At 43.5% G+C, this 14954-nt stretch overlaps 1 protein-coding gene across 2 annotated transcripts; it reads right to left on the bottom strand.

Annotated features, from left to right (window-relative positions):
• Positions 1-211: 211 nt before the first annotated feature.
• ZNF35 (zinc finger protein 35) lies at positions 212-13278 on the bottom strand. Of its 2 annotated transcripts, none has more exons than XM_015459469.3 (4): positions 13177-13278; positions 10653-10965; positions 9516-9660; positions 212-6290 (listed from the first exon to the last, which is right to left on the bottom strand). In XM_015459469.3, the coding sequence occupies exons 2-4, from the start codon at positions 10842-10844 to the stop codon at positions 5038-5040; spliced, it is 1590 nt and encodes a 529-aa protein (XP_015314955.2). In that variant the 5' UTR covers positions 10845-10965; positions 13177-13278; the 3' UTR covers positions 212-5037. The 2 variants fall into 2 exon arrangements, with proteins under 2 accessions (XP_015314955.2, NP_001192354.3); NM_001205425.3 differs by having other exon boundaries at positions 3750-6290; positions 10653-10968; positions 13177-13209.
• Between the last annotated feature and the right edge of the window lie 1676 nt (positions 13279-14954).

Here is a 14954-nt window from a genome sequence, read left to right as displayed (position 1 = left end):
CTGGAAGGGATATATACAGGAGAAAGGGGGACTCAAAGAACGTCTAATTGGATGGAGAATTTGGAAATAACGGAGGATGTGTTAAAAGCAACCAGCACAAGGGGAAAAGAAAGACAACTAGAAACTTCAATAAAAACAAAATGCTGCTCCAAAAAGAAAACAGAATCATAATAAATTACTTACATCTGCAGAAACATGTATACAGTCATAATAACATTCATGCTGTTTATTTCAACTTTCAGAACAAATCAATAAACAAAGCATAAATGACTATGGTTACAGAACAGAATTTAAGAATTGTCAGACTTGACACTTTCAGAGGCAGAGAGGTGGACAAGGGGAGGAGACGGAGCATCCCACATTCTACCAAATTCTACATCCCACATTTTACCAAATGGAGAATTAGAGATACTGTTTATAGTTAATACAATAAAACTAAGTTTGTGATTATAATAAATATTTTTCCTGATTATAAAATTTTTGTTCCTTATAAAAAATACAAAAATTATTTAAAAAAATTTTAATCACCTATAATTCCATTATCCCTAGGACCTGGGTTTGAGCCCAAGCTCTGAAATTTACCATTTGTATGGCTCCAAAAAAGTCACTTAAACATTTGTAAATTTTTTTTTAATATTTCCTTCATGTCTTTTATCTATATACTTTTAAAGAGTATACAGTGTATGTAACAACATTTTATGAGAACTGCACAATATACACACAATTTTGAATCCAGATGCTTTTCACTTTAAAGCCCAAAGTAAAACTCTGGATACAAGTATCATGTCCTTCTAGACTTGTAAATATACTTCTTGGCCATGGGGAGGTCAGAGGTTTTCCAGAGATGGGCCTGAGCCAAATATTAAAAGAAACCAAATATTAGGCAAAGCAGAAGGGGGCTGTGGGGCGTGGTGATGAGAGGTCACAGGCACCACGAGAGCAAGTTGCCTCCAGGCCGCAGTAAAGGTGCCTGAGAAACGAAACCCATAGGCTGGAAAGAGATGATAAAGAACTTGGTAAATAAACATGTTAAGGGATCCAGCTTTCCAGTGAGAGACATGAAAAGGGGGAAACGCAGGCCTTGCTTGGTTTGGTACCCCAGGACCTAGCACCATGTCTGCCACAAAGAGAGTGCATAACAACTATTTTTGTCATCAATGCCTGATACACTGGAAGCCAGAAATGGCTCCTGGGTTTCTGGTCTGGGTGTTGGATGATGCCACCATTTGCTGACGGGGGGAGGGGGGGAATCCAGGAGGAGCAAGATTGAAAAGGTTATGTGTCTGGGCAACATCCCTAGAGATTCCGTAGTCTGATGTTAATTTTGAAAAATGTCACTGGGAATTCTCTGGCAGTCTAGTGGTTAGGATTCAGCACTTTCACTGCAGGGGCTGGAGTTCAATCCCTGGTCAGGGAACTAAGACCCCACTAAGTCACACACAGCCAAAAAATAAAGTTACCATTCTGTAGCAGGTGTGGGTGATTACATAGTACATCCCCAGGTGTGACTTGAGACCCCAAAGGATTCTCGGATTGGCCTCTGGGAGTTTATATGCCTCCACAAATGAACGCAAAACTGAGCGTGCAATCTTAGTTTCTCCTAAAGAGGATCCACAACCTCCACCGGATTCTCAAATGGACCGTGACCCCAGAAAGGTTAGGCACAAGGTGGGACAGTGACAGAAGTGGGAGGACAGCCACCTAGAGAGGGGACCCACAGCATGGTGGAAGGGCTAGCTTCCTGAGCCTGGAGGATTCACAGCCAATTGTGTTTGAGAGGGGGCTGTGTGTGCTTATGTGCATGTATGCTGATGAGGAATCTCTCCCCCAGGCCCCCAAAGCACCCGTACATGATTCACTTTTGCATCCCTTTGCTCCATGTAACATACATCTGTTGGTCTCACTTAAGGGTAAAAACAGATTTCTGCATTCTACCCTTAATGCTCGTTGTTAGGCCTAGCTCTCTGAGAGCTGAAAGACTGATAGTTCTCAGCAACTTAAGAAAATGGGGCTTCAGAGTTCACATCTACTTCTGGCAAGACCAGCCTAGGAAGAAGGGAGATGAAGGGACTTCCCTGGCAGTGCAGTGGTTAAGACTGTGAGCTTCCACTGCAGGGAAGATTCGATTTTTGGTGGGAGATCTAAGTTTGCATGAAAAAAAACAAGAAGGGCAATGACCCCAAGGAAAAGGACAACCTAAGCCACGTTTCATAACAAAGGGTAGTCACTCCTCTCCTACCAGAAACCCTACTGGAAAAAGTAGATGGTAATTTATTTTGAGGGTTGGAATTGAATTGGGAGGGAAAGTTGTTATGAGGTGGGGAAGGATCTGATCTGTTTAGCAACCAACTCTGCTAAGTCACTTCAGTCGTGTCCGACTCTGTGCGACCCCATAGACAGCAGCCCACCAGGCTCCCCGTCCCTGGGATTCTCCAGGCAAGAACACTGGAGTGGGTTGCCATTTCCTTCTCCAATGCATGAAAGTGAAAAGTGAAAGTGAAGTCGCTCAGTCGTGTTCGACCCTCAGCAACCCCATGGACTGCAGCCTTCCAGGCTCCTCTGTCCATAGGATTTTCCAGGCAAGAGTACTGGAGTGGGGTGCAACCTACTAAGCTCACGTAATTTGTGTAGGATCAGGAGTCCTGAACCTGGGTGTGATTTGTGGAAACCCAGATTTGGAGATGAAATACAAACAAAAATGTAAAAAGTCACTTTGTAGAATGGGGAACAGAAAAGCATGTTATATAGAACTTGTTTCACTCATACAAATAAATTGTTTGGTATATTCACTTGAAACACAAATACAGTGAGTCAGGTCACAGAGTCTCAGCAGCCAAGGGTCGTTAGAGGCACAGAAGCCGATGTAGTCAGTGTCCTTTTCTGCTGAAGCAGAACACTGCCTTATACTAGAGTTCCCCTCCACCTCTGATCACACACATCTGTGACCTGCAGGTTTTACTTGTCTGCAGTGGTTCACTCCCTTCCAAAGTTTTAAAAAATATTGAGGCCTAAAACAGAGATGGCTGGATGGCATCACTGACTTGATGGAAGAGAAGTCATACATACTTTGATGAAAGACTGATTAAAGGGGAAAACAAGTTAAGAAGTTAATAAGCTTTTTGTGTATGCCTTTTGTATGGCAAAGTACTCTATAAACTACAGAATGCTGTGTAACTAATATTTAGTCCTGTAGAAATGAGACAATAAATGCATGGACTTACGCACAAGAGCTGCCCCCAAGTGCTCTCACTAGGTATAACATTTACAATAAATGCTTGTATGCTGAAAGTAGGATGGAGATAGACCCAGGAATCAAGAGAAGAGACTCAAACCCTATCTTAAATTTGCTGTTTTGCTGGTCACTCTAAGGCACACCCCCAAATCTGTCAGCTCTGCTTCTTCACCTAAAAATGAGACTATCTACCCCTTTCTCAGACTCTGCCACAGATTCAGGTGGGGTTACATGTGCAAGACAGAATGAACATGGCAGAACAAAGGGAACCTGGATTTAGGACCTGGGTCTGAACACAGGCTTGTTACTTAGTCTTGGTTAAATGACCTCTCTCAGGTAAGGGGGACAAACAGCTCTTTCAGTGTAACAGGGATTAAGGTAACGATCTCTGTGAAAACATGATATAAGTGCCAGGTATTATGACTCTACACAAGAAGGTACACAAGGAATCAGGTTCTGTATGAACACAAGGCAATATTATTATATGACTCTACCTATTGCATAGTTGTAGAAATTGTTTTTCCAGGAATAAAGGCTCAAATGGTAACAAAGGTATCTTACCTCAGCCAGTTTCTTCCTCCTCCTAAAAGTTTTCATATGCCAATACCTCTGAATTTCTAAAAAAACACAAATTAAGATCTTAGGAATTCCACTCTGCCCCCTCCCTCTCTGTTCATTTTCCTCTTGGGTCCTCTCAGAATTACAAGGGCTCCATTATTTCTTCTAGTGACCAGATCATTCAGAAAGTGACAATGACGCCCAAACTGAGCCCTCTGGCTGGCCTGGGCGGAATGAGAACAGACAAAGTGGGCATGCCTCCAGCTTTATTCTGTGACTTCTCTTATCTGGGAAGGGGTCTGTTAGCAGCGTCTCACTCAAATGGAATGCAATGGTAACCAGGGTTGTTATTAGAAGACTTGTTGATCTTCTCAAAGGAACACAGCCCAGCAGTCTCGGTGGCTCTGCTGTGCAGTCTCCATCCATCCTCAAGTGACTGCCATGCAGGCTGGGAAATGATCAGAAGAGACTCATCAGCAGTCTCCAGAGCTTTACCATTCCAACTGTCATGAGGTGCAGACCATGAGGGAAACAACCAGTTCCTACTTCCATCCATTTAAGGAGTGGCAGACAGTTTTTTGTTTAATTAAAAAAAAAAATTACCCAGGGAATGGAAAACTTATCATGTTCATAGGTGAGAGTTGTTGAATTGCTACCCCAAGTGGTTTCCTTCATGAGTCACTGCTTAAACCCAAAATACTAGAACACAAGGTTCAAAGCTCCCGAATTCCATCAGTCAGACACACCAGTAACCTGCATGTTGCCCAGGAAAATTACCAGAGTTTTCAAAAACAAAATTAAGTGAAAAATCCTTTTCCCCAGAAGGATCTTTATCACGGAGCTCTGTATGACCCGTTTCTAAGAAGGCCACATCCCACTTCAAACAATATGATCACTTGGAGTACTGTTAAACATAAAATCCTTGCCTTGAGGCCTTCGTTTTCATTTTCTTTAAACTAGCCTCTGAAATGTCTGTCTTGTGTTTTGTGCTGCACTCCTGAAAACTGTTGCTTTTTTTTCTTTTTTTTGGCTGCAGAGCATATGGAACTTCCCCGACCAGGGATCAGACCCGTGCTCCCTGCACTGGAAGCTGAGTCTTACCCACTGGACCACCAGGCAAGTCCAAAACCGTAACTTTGTAGGACAGAGCAGGCTTCATTTTTGCCGAGGAGGAAACAGCCAAGAGGTTTCTATCCGACTTGGGGAGCGGGAGGTTTGGATCGGCACCTGGAGGTCTCCCTTGCCCTCTATGTGCTCTCCACGAGGTGGGTTCTGTGGTGGCGCATGAGGTGCGAGTTGGAGATGAAGGCTGCACCGCACTTGGCACACTCATAGGGCTTCTCCCCCGTGTGGGTTCTCTGGTGCACCGTGAGGCTCGACCTCTGCCGGAAGGACTTGCCACACTCATTGCATGTGTATGGCTTCTCCCCGTTATGGATCCTCTGATGAATAAGCAGGTACGAGCTGCACGTGAAGGCCTTCCCACATTCGTTGCACACGTACGGAAGGTCCCCGCTATGAATTCTCTGGTGCACGATAAGGCAAGAGAGCTGACTGAAGGCCTTCCCACACTCGCTGCAGTCATAAGGTTTCTCTGCAGTGTGAATTCTCTGGTGCACGATGAGGTGTGAAAAACAACTGAAGGCTTTTCCACACTCTTTGCACTCATATGGCTTCTCCCCAGTATGGCTTCGCTGATGCACAATAAGATTGGCGCTCTGGGTGAAGGCTTTGCCACAGTCATTACAGGCGAATGGCTTCTCCCCGGTATGGATTCTCTGGTGAACAATGAGGTTGGAGCTCCGGGTAAACGTTTTCCCACACTCGTTACATTCATAGCATTTTTCTGTGATGTGGACTTTCTGGTGCCGGGCAAGCTGTGAGCTGTAACTGAAGGCTTTCTCACATTCGTTGCACTTAAAGGTTTTCTCTAAGGAGTGGATTTTTTGATGTACAGTCAGGTTTGAACTCTGGGTGAAGGCTTTCCCACACTTTGAACAAACATAGGGTTTCTGTCCAGTATGGATTCGCTGATGCACAACAAGGTTTGCACTCTGAATGAAGGCCTTCCCACACTGGTGACATTCAAAGGGTTTCTCCCCAGTGTGGATTCGCTGATGCACCACGAGATTTGCGCTCTGGCTAAAGCCTTTCCCACACACGCCGCATGTAAAAGGTTTCTGCCCAGGCTGGCTTTTCTGATTTTTAACAGAGCCAGAACTGAGGGTGTATCGCTCCTCAGCTTTGGGACACTTCTGGTCTTCCTCTTCTTTGAGGTTTTCAGGGAGGTGACAGTCCTTCACTGTCACCTGTCCAAAATCTTTCTGCTCCCTCTTTATTCTTTGCCTCTTTAACATGTTCCTATTTTCACAGGCTTCTCCTAACTTGGGTCCTTGCGGGTCAACTTTCTGGATTCTTCCTGAAACGATGAAGGATTTTTCTGTTTCATCACATATTTCAATTTTTGGAACCAATAACTGTCGATTTTTGGTTTCAGCACCTGAAACAAACAAACAAAAACAGAAAATGTAAGTTTCAGATTTTTAAGATCTAGAAAAAGAATAGGATGGTCAATTCATAAAGATGGGGAAGTATATTGAATTCAGCTGTAAGCTGCAGGTCATGAGCAACTGCACAGGGGAATCGAGCATCCAGACACCCTACTGGCACAGACCAGGGCAACTCTCCAACCAAGAAGGGAGTGGGTGGCATGGGGATGTTTAAGGCACAGAGCAATACTGGGCAAGGGGACAGTCCAGTTTGGTTGCTGGCTAAGACCATGGTAATGCAACTCCAGCACAGTCACTCAGGAAGGGCAGTGTCAGAGAAAGAGAATGGCTGAGCCCTGGATACAACAAAGCCCTGACTTCGACAACAGAAAACCCTGAAAAGCTAATCTTTTTTTGGTTATATCTATTTCTACTGTTGTGATTTTTTTTTTTAAACTCTACTCCATTTTTCTCCCTGTAGTTTAAAACTGCTCTTATATCTTCTTTTCTTCCTTCTTATCTTACTTTCTCCTTATTATCTCTTTCCCCTACTACCTCTTCACTCTTCCTTTCCTGGTTTTTTGGCCACATCACATGGCTTTTGGGATCTTAGTTCCTTGACCAGTGATCGAACCTGGGCCTTCAGCAGTGGAAGCGGGGAGTTCTAACCACTGGACCACCAGGGAATCCCCCTCTCCTTTTTCTTTTCTTTTTTTTTTTTTTTTAATATTTTTATTTATTTTTGGCTGTGCTGGGTCTTCGCTCCTGTTTGGGCTTTTCTCTAGTTGTGGCGAGCGGGGGCTACTCTCCAGTTGTGATGCTCAGGTTTCTCATTGCCATGGCTTGTCTTATTTCGGAGCATGGGCTCTAGGGTGCACAGACTCAGTAGCTGCAGCTCCCGGGATCTAGAGCACAGGCTCAATAGTTATCTTTCTGGATCAGAGATCGAACCTGTGTCTCCTGCATTGGCAGGCGGATTCTTTACCAGTGAGCCACCATGGAAGCCCCATCTTCTGAATTTTTCCAGATGTACAAAGGAAATAAAAACAAGTTATACTAAAAAGTTTAAAAACTTGTTTTAAATATATACACTTTAAGTACTTCCCTGGCAGTCCAGGGGTTAACACTCTGTACTTCCAATGCAGGGTGCAAGGGTTTGATCCCTAGGCAGGGAACTAAGATCCCACATGCTGCGTGGTATGGCTAAAAAATTAAAAAAAAAAATTTTTTATTTTAATGTATAAACCTTAATAAATTCAATTTTAATGAGTACACACCAAACTGTAAATAAAACTCTCAGACATTCACATCAAAATTTCCAAAGTACTTTCATGTATACTATACAATTTTATTATCAAGATGAAAGTATTTCCCTTCACTTGTATGGGAGCTAAAAAAGTGCAAGGCTGTTTTCACTCACTGCTATATGTCCAGCACCTGTTACACAGCTGGGCACACAGGAAGCAGTACCTCAACAAATCTTATATTTACTGAATGAACAGACCCCAGTTCATAGAACAGAAAATGGAGGTTCAGAAAAAGAATGGACTTGCTCAAGGTCAAAGAGTTCTCAGAGATATGGCAGCAACTACACTGGGGTTCCCCCCTCAATGGCTAGAAGTCAGTGTTCTCGCCATTACCTGTAACAACAGAAATGGCTGGCAGAAAGGTGAGTCCTGGCTGGGAAAAGCAGGGAAAGAAAATAGTTGTCTGGTCTTGCCTGGTGGTCCAGTGGTTAAGACTCAGTCTTCCAATGCAAAGGACAGAAGTTCAATCCCTGGTTGTGAAACTAAGATCCCACATGCCACAGGGCAATTAAGACTGCACACTACAACTAGAGAGCCTGAATGCTACAAGTAGAGAAGCCCTTGAGGCAACCACTGAGCCCATACTCTGCAACAAGAAAAGCCCTTGCACCACAATGAGAAGCTGGTGCACCACAACTAGTGAAAGCCTACAGCCCACTTGCTACAACAAAGACCCGCACAGCCAAAAAAAAGAAAAATAGAAAACAGTGGCCATTCCTAGTGGATGGGTGCAGCTGTTGGAGTTCAGACCACGAATGTCTGATAAAGCAGGGAAACAGAAAAGCAGTGATATAAGGGGAATGTGCCAGAAGGACTAGAACAGAAAGCAAAGATAGGAAACAGAAGTTACTGAGAGTTTGGGGAATTAAAGAAGACACAGGAATATGAAAGGTGGCCGTCCTAACCTTCCCCAAAACACTGGTTTAAGAAAGGGACTTGGTTTGCAAATGCTTGAGGAACTGGCTAGGGAGGAGAGAGGGTTCAGAATATTCAGCCACAGCCCTGGCCAGGCAGACTCATAGCATGCCAGTGCCAGAGGGGCCTTGGCAGGCATGCAGGGACTGCTTCCACAACACAGGACTTATGGTGACCACACACTTGACCCAGTTACATGTCCCTACTTCACAAGCTTCCACCACTGCTAGCCAGGCATATCCTGAGTCCCAGCCTGGAGAACCAGGTGGTAAGTCAGCCATCATGACTGACTTTGGACATCATCATGGCTGACACAAGTGTTCAAAATCCTCTAGAAAGTCCACAAAGACCTATGAAAATGGAACACCTCAAAAAATCACCACAAAAGGTGACCCTTCTTATCTTAGTTAGCTTCTCTTGCAGGCTCACCAAGCTACAACAAACACGAAGCATAGGGAGAGGACATGTGTCTACATGTGTGCATAGATATGAAACTTGCTGAACAATAAATGTAATCAAAAGTTAAATTTGGAGAACTTCCCTGGTGGCTCAGTGGTAAAGAATCTGCCTGCCAAGTAGGTGACACGTTTGATCCCCTGATCCGGGAAGATCCCATTTGCCGAGGACCAACTAAACCTGTGCGCCACAACTATACAGCTCTCAAAGCCTATGCTCCCTAGAGTCTGTGATCTGCAACAGAGAAGCCACTGCCTTTGCAGGAAGAAGGCCCAGCAGAGCCAAAAATAAATAAATATGTAAAATTATTTTTTAAAAAACTAAATTTGGAGTTTACCTGTGTTTGCCTGGTGTGGTGTCTTGAAACTGTGTGCAAAACAAGCCATTTCCTATGACAAATGCATAGGCATCTTTCAGTATTCCTCTGCCCAGCTCTCCCTGACACCTTCAACACCTCAGTACTCTCTGTTGCTCAGGCTAGGAGACCACACCAGCAGCCTCTGAAAAGATTTTGAGAAACCTCAACAGTCAGATTCTGAATCAGAGAATTGACCTCACCTAGACAGGCCATGTTCCCATGAGTGTCCAGTAGCTCGCTCTTGGCCAGAGTCCCTGGTAATGAAGAGCTGCCTGGGGTTGAAGCAGCAGGTGCCTCTTGTGTTGGTTTCAGGACTACAGCCATGTCCCAGAACATGTTCTGACCCTAGAAACAAGCAGGCACAGGTGGGTTTCTGAGGAGACTGTCGGTGGAAGGTGGTATGATCATAACTTTGAGGACAAGAACATAAGCACCTATTCTTCAAGGCCATAAAAAAAAAAAGAAAGAAAGAAAAACACCAAATATTTAAAAAAAGGGAAAAGGAAGCCAGAGAGTCTTCCCTAATCCCCAAGGTGAGTTAGGCAGAGAAGCAAGCCTGCTACCTTTTCCCCTATCACTTTGACTTCATCTCACTGCCCAAACCTAACTTGTCAGTGAGTGCATGACAAGACATGGGGAGATTTTTCAGAGTAGATCTTCCTAAAGCCTAAAGATCAAAGAAGCAAGGTTCTGGTCATATTATTACAGAGAGTCTTTGGGGTACCTCTGCCCTCATACAGCTAGTCATGGTGAGGTGTAGGTTTGAAAACATACAGCCTCACGACTCAAATTGTGGTCTGTGGACAAGCAGAATCACCATCACTGGGAGTGTGTGAAAACTGCAGAGTCTCTGACCAATACCCCAGATCTCCTGAATCAGAATCTTCATTTTGACAAGACCTCATATCCCCTGACCCCAACCCCTGGTGATTCTTACATATATTAGTTTGAGAAGTACAAGTAAGAGTTATCAAATCATGCCTGGACTCACTGGAAGAGCTTTTTTTTTTTTTTTGTATACAGAGATCTGGGGCCCACCTCCCCAGAGATTCTGATTTAACTTACATGAGATATGACATAGGTATCATGATTTCATAAAAAAACTCCCCAGCTAATTGCAAACTGTAGCACAGTTTGAGAAGCACTGGTTTATATAAAGTACTGAATGTCAACATCAATAGAATAGTATGTTTCAATTAAATTGCAAAAGACTAAAGGCCAGAGCCCTCACCAGGAAATAAGACTCTAGGTGTGGAAGCGGAAGGACAGGGTCCCTCCTGAAATCATGTGCAATCTTTAGGACCATCCTCCCTCTCTCCTCCCCGACCACTGCTTACCTTTTCCTCCTGTTCTGACACAGGGAGGCATGTCTGAGGAGCTTCCCCAGGGGCCCAGACTTTGATGTTTTCAGAGTGCACTTGTTGGCTGGATGCCTGGCCCACAAAGCCTTCCTCCTCTTCTTCCTCTTTTTTCACTGTCACTGGGCCCCAGTGAGCCAGGGCCACAGCCTCTCTCAATTCTGTGGTCATCGTCTCTGCTCAGCAGAATTCCTATGGCTGGGGGTTGCCCAGCAGAAGTCAAGCCCCATCTAATCTTTAAGTTTCAAAAGCTTCTTCCTGAGTTTCCTCCCAGGGACATGATGAGTAGTATCTACTGGGAAATCAGAAAACACTGTTAGTAGAGCAGAGGTTTCCCTGGATGCCACAAAGACCACAGGTTACCAGTGTCCAGGCAGCAGCCACTACAGCACAGGGTTTGCTCTATTCCTCAACAGGATGGAAGGAGTTGGACTGTAAATAGGCAATTTATCTCCATAATGATCACATTACAAACACTTTTATGTAATGTTTATTGATTTCCCCTGATTATACAGTTAATATAATTGTAAAAACTTAAAAAAACAGAAAATGATTAAAAAAAATTACCCCTTGCTCATCTCCAGAGAGATAATCACTGTATATTGAAGAATTTAAAATACTTATTTTGAGGGAAAACCTCCAACCATACTGACAATTATGACTTGAACTTTTTAATTTAGGGGATGCATATTTTCACAATTATCACCATGGGCTTTTTTTTTTTTTAAGAAGGGTCATTACAATGCAAAGATTTTGTTTTGTTTGTTTTAAGCACCAAGAACAATAGTATGAACAAAAGACTCTCAAGAAAAAGACACCAACTGTGCTTCCTAGGTAGCACTAGTGGTAAAGAACCCGCCTGGCAATGCAGGAGACATAAAAGATGCAGGTTCAATCCCTGGGTCAGGAAGATCCCCTGGAGAAGGGCACAACAATCCATTCCAGTATTCTTGCCTGGAGAATCCCATGGACAGAGGAGCCTGGTGGGCTACAGTCCATGGGGTCGTAAAGAGTTGGACATGACTTACTGCTAAGCAACTTAGCACTAGACACCACCATGTTAGGAGAGGTTATCTCTGGGTGATGTAATCACAGGTGGTTTTAAGGTCCTCTTCCTTTGATTTTTATATTTTTCTATTTCTTTCAACTGTGAGACAAAACAGCACTCTTAAGATGGTAAATGTTTTAATGTTAAGTACATACAATGCCACCTCCTTCTGGCATGGTACTCTAAATATTATAATATACATAATTTAAAAACAATATAAATACTATATATTATATAATACCTATAATATTATAGGACTTCCCTCATAGCTCAGTCGGTAAAGAATCTGCCTGCACTGCAGGAGACCTGGGTTCGATTCCTGGGTTGGGAAGATCTGCTGGAGAAGGAAATGGCAATCCATTCCAGTATTCTTGCCTGGAAAATCCCATGGACAGAGGAGCCTGGTGGGCTGCAGTCCATGGGGTCGCCAAGAGTTGCACACGACTTAGCGACTAAACCACCACCACCATAATATTATAATTTACTAAACCAGCCCCTATTTATTAATCACTGCTTTAGTAAAAGAACCTTGTTTCCAGTTTATTTTCTTAACATAATTTTTAAGATTCTTTTCATGCAAATAGTTTTTTCTGCTGCTGAATTATTCCTTTAGAATAGAGGGATTACTAACCAAAGGATTTTATAGGTGACATATATTGTCAAACTGCTTTCTAAAAGGACTGAAACAAATCATATCACCATGAACTAACAGTTCCCCAGTATCACAGCCAAGCCAAACAGATTTTTTTGTTCTTAATCTGTGAGTATTAATCTACCATTATAACTGATTATGGAGAAACTGAAATTTTCCTATTTCCCTTTAGGTGTCTTATTAGGAGAAAAGTGCTAAATTTCATTAAGTTCTCTTTTGCTACTACTGAAGTGATCATATACTTTATTCTGCATTAAACTTATTGGCAACTTATTCCATACCCTGCATCTCTTGAGTAGTGCAATATTTCAGTCCTGCAACAAATCTTAATTCTGGAGAATTCTTCTTTCCATGACTAGTTGAATTTTATCAGGGAGGAAGGTCCTTAATACTCGTTTCACCCGTGTATACACAAGATCGCCTACTTTGGGCATTGATATCAGACTGCTGATATTCTAACTGGCCTCCAGCCCTAGACAGCACAGTCTCCTATCATGGGCTTTCTTTCAACGTCCTTTCCCTATTTCCAATCGTGGCAACCCATCTCCTCCACCTCCAGACGCCACACAGCCCAGATCCTGGGATAAGCCGGGCCCCTGGGGCGGTTCGTGTCCAACCTACCCCGGGACTAGGCCCCCGGTAGGTAGGCAACAGCGGATTTCCGAAGTGCCGGGGCGCGGAGCCGCCCCGGGACAGACAGACAGTGCTGGGATCCCTGAAGGGAGGGCGAGGGGGGCATACCCCTGGAATGGACCCTCCCGCGCACCCGACGTTCGCGCCCAGGCCACACCACCCCCGCTCACCGTGCGCGGAGCAGAAGCACGGCCGGAGCTCGCGAGCTCTGGAGCAGAAGGCGGGTGGCCTGGACCCCGGCGCCTACCGGCACAAGAACAATGACCGGACAGGAAGTGCCTGGGGATGGGCTTCCGGCTCCCCAAGTCGCCAGACCAGCCTCTCTAGGAATCTCGGAGGTACTGTCTTCTCGTTGGGTGTCCAATTTCGCAACGGATCAGGGATGGAAGAACAAGCTTAGAGGAAGAGTGCAGGTGGACTAGGGACCCTGAACCTCAGGGCAAGGGGCATTCCTACGCCTGGCAAGAGCAATGAAGTGAGGAGAGCAGCTGGGAGCCTGAAGCTACAGAGTATCCATCTGTAGAAGGCCCTGATCATTTTGACCCTAATGTTTTATTTTGGAAATATCAAACGTACAGAGAATGGTACAGTGAATGCCTGTACTCAACAAAAACACTTCACTCTCTTTGCGTTGGACTTTCCTGGTGGCTTAGTAGTAAAGAATCTGCCTGCCACTGCAGGGGACAGGATCAGATCCTGAGTCCAAAATATCCCCTGGAGAAGGAAATAGCAATCCGCTCTAGTATTCTTGCCTGGAGAATTCCACGGACAAAGGATCCAGGTAGGCTTCTATAGCCCATGAAGTCACAAGAGTCAGACATTACTGAGTAACTAAACAACGTTTGCCTTCTCTCTCTATGCATACTGAAAAACATTTTTAAAGTTGTAAACATCAAAATACTCATTCCAAATAGTTCTACATGTATCCTTTAATAAGAATCTTGACACTAACAATACTATCATTACAGGTAGGAAAATTAACAAATATTCCCAAATATCATCTATTATCAGTCATTTTTAAATTTTCAACTGTCCTAAAATATAGACTTCATTAATTGTTTTTCCAAGTCAGCTTCACACACTATATTTGGTATGGCTGTTTAGATTTGCTTTCTAGTATGAATTTACAGATTCACAGGAGTTGCAAAGATAATAACAACCTTCAACTAGTTTCCATCAATGGGTACATCTTACATAATTATAATTTAAGATAAAAATCAGGAAACTGACATTGGTACAATGTGTGTGTGTACTTGTCATTTTATCACGTGTAGATTTGTGGAACCACCATCACAATTCAGATACACAATGTTTCCAACACCAAGACCTCTCTAAGGGCAACCCCTCTCTCTTCTGTTGCTCTGTCCCTCCATCCCCAACCTCTGGCAACCACTAATCTGGTTTTTTTCATCCCTATACTTTTTTTGTTATTTTAGAGTATTATATAAATGTGACCATACAGTATACGACCTTTTGAGATTGGATTTTTTCACTCAGCATAATTCTCTTGGAATGCACTTGAGTCACTGCAGATATCAATAGGTCATTCAATTTTACTGCACAGTAGTAAGTATTCCATGGTATAGATATATGGCAGTTTCTTTTAACCACCTGTTGAAGGATATTTGATGAGTTATTACAAATTACTATTACTAGCAAAACTGCTTTTAACAATCACATACAGGCGTGTGTGTGTGTGTGTGTGTGTGTGTGTAACAGTTTTCATTTTTTTGAGATGAATGCTCAGAGTGCAAATACTGGGTCATATGGTAAATGCATGTTTGGTTTTATAAAAAACTGCCAAATTATTCCCCATGGTGGCTGTACTATTTCTCATTCCTGGCAATGTAATAGATTCAGTTCCTTTGCATCCTTGCCAGCATTTAGCATTAAAATATTTAAAAGCTCTTCTGATAGCTGTACAGATTTGTATCTTGCAATTCCCTAG

This window comes from Bos taurus, chromosome 22 (genome assembly GCF_002263795.3).
Source record: "Bos taurus isolate L1 Dominette 01449 registration number 42190680 breed Hereford chromosome 22, ARS-UCD2.0, whole genome shotgun sequence".
NCBI classification, from domain to species: Eukaryota; Metazoa; Chordata; class Mammalia; order Artiodactyla; family Bovidae; genus Bos; species Bos taurus.
The sequence above is the reverse complement of the archived record's forward strand: the minus strand, read 5'-3'. Positions and strand labels throughout refer to the sequence as shown.

Coding starts and splice junctions, on each gene's coding strand:
- ZNF35 (XM_015459469.3), bottom strand. CDS start 10,844: ATGACCACAGAATTGAGAGAGGCTGTGGCCCTGGCTCACTGGGGCCCA. Junction 9,661..10,652: donor TGTCAGAACAGGAGGAAAAG/GTAAGCAGTGGT, acceptor GCTTGTTTCTAG/GGTCAGAACATGTTCTGGGA. Junction 6,291..9,515: donor TGGGAACATGGCCTGTCTAG/GTGAGGTCAATT, acceptor TGTTTGTTTCAG/GTGCTGAAACCAAAAATCGA.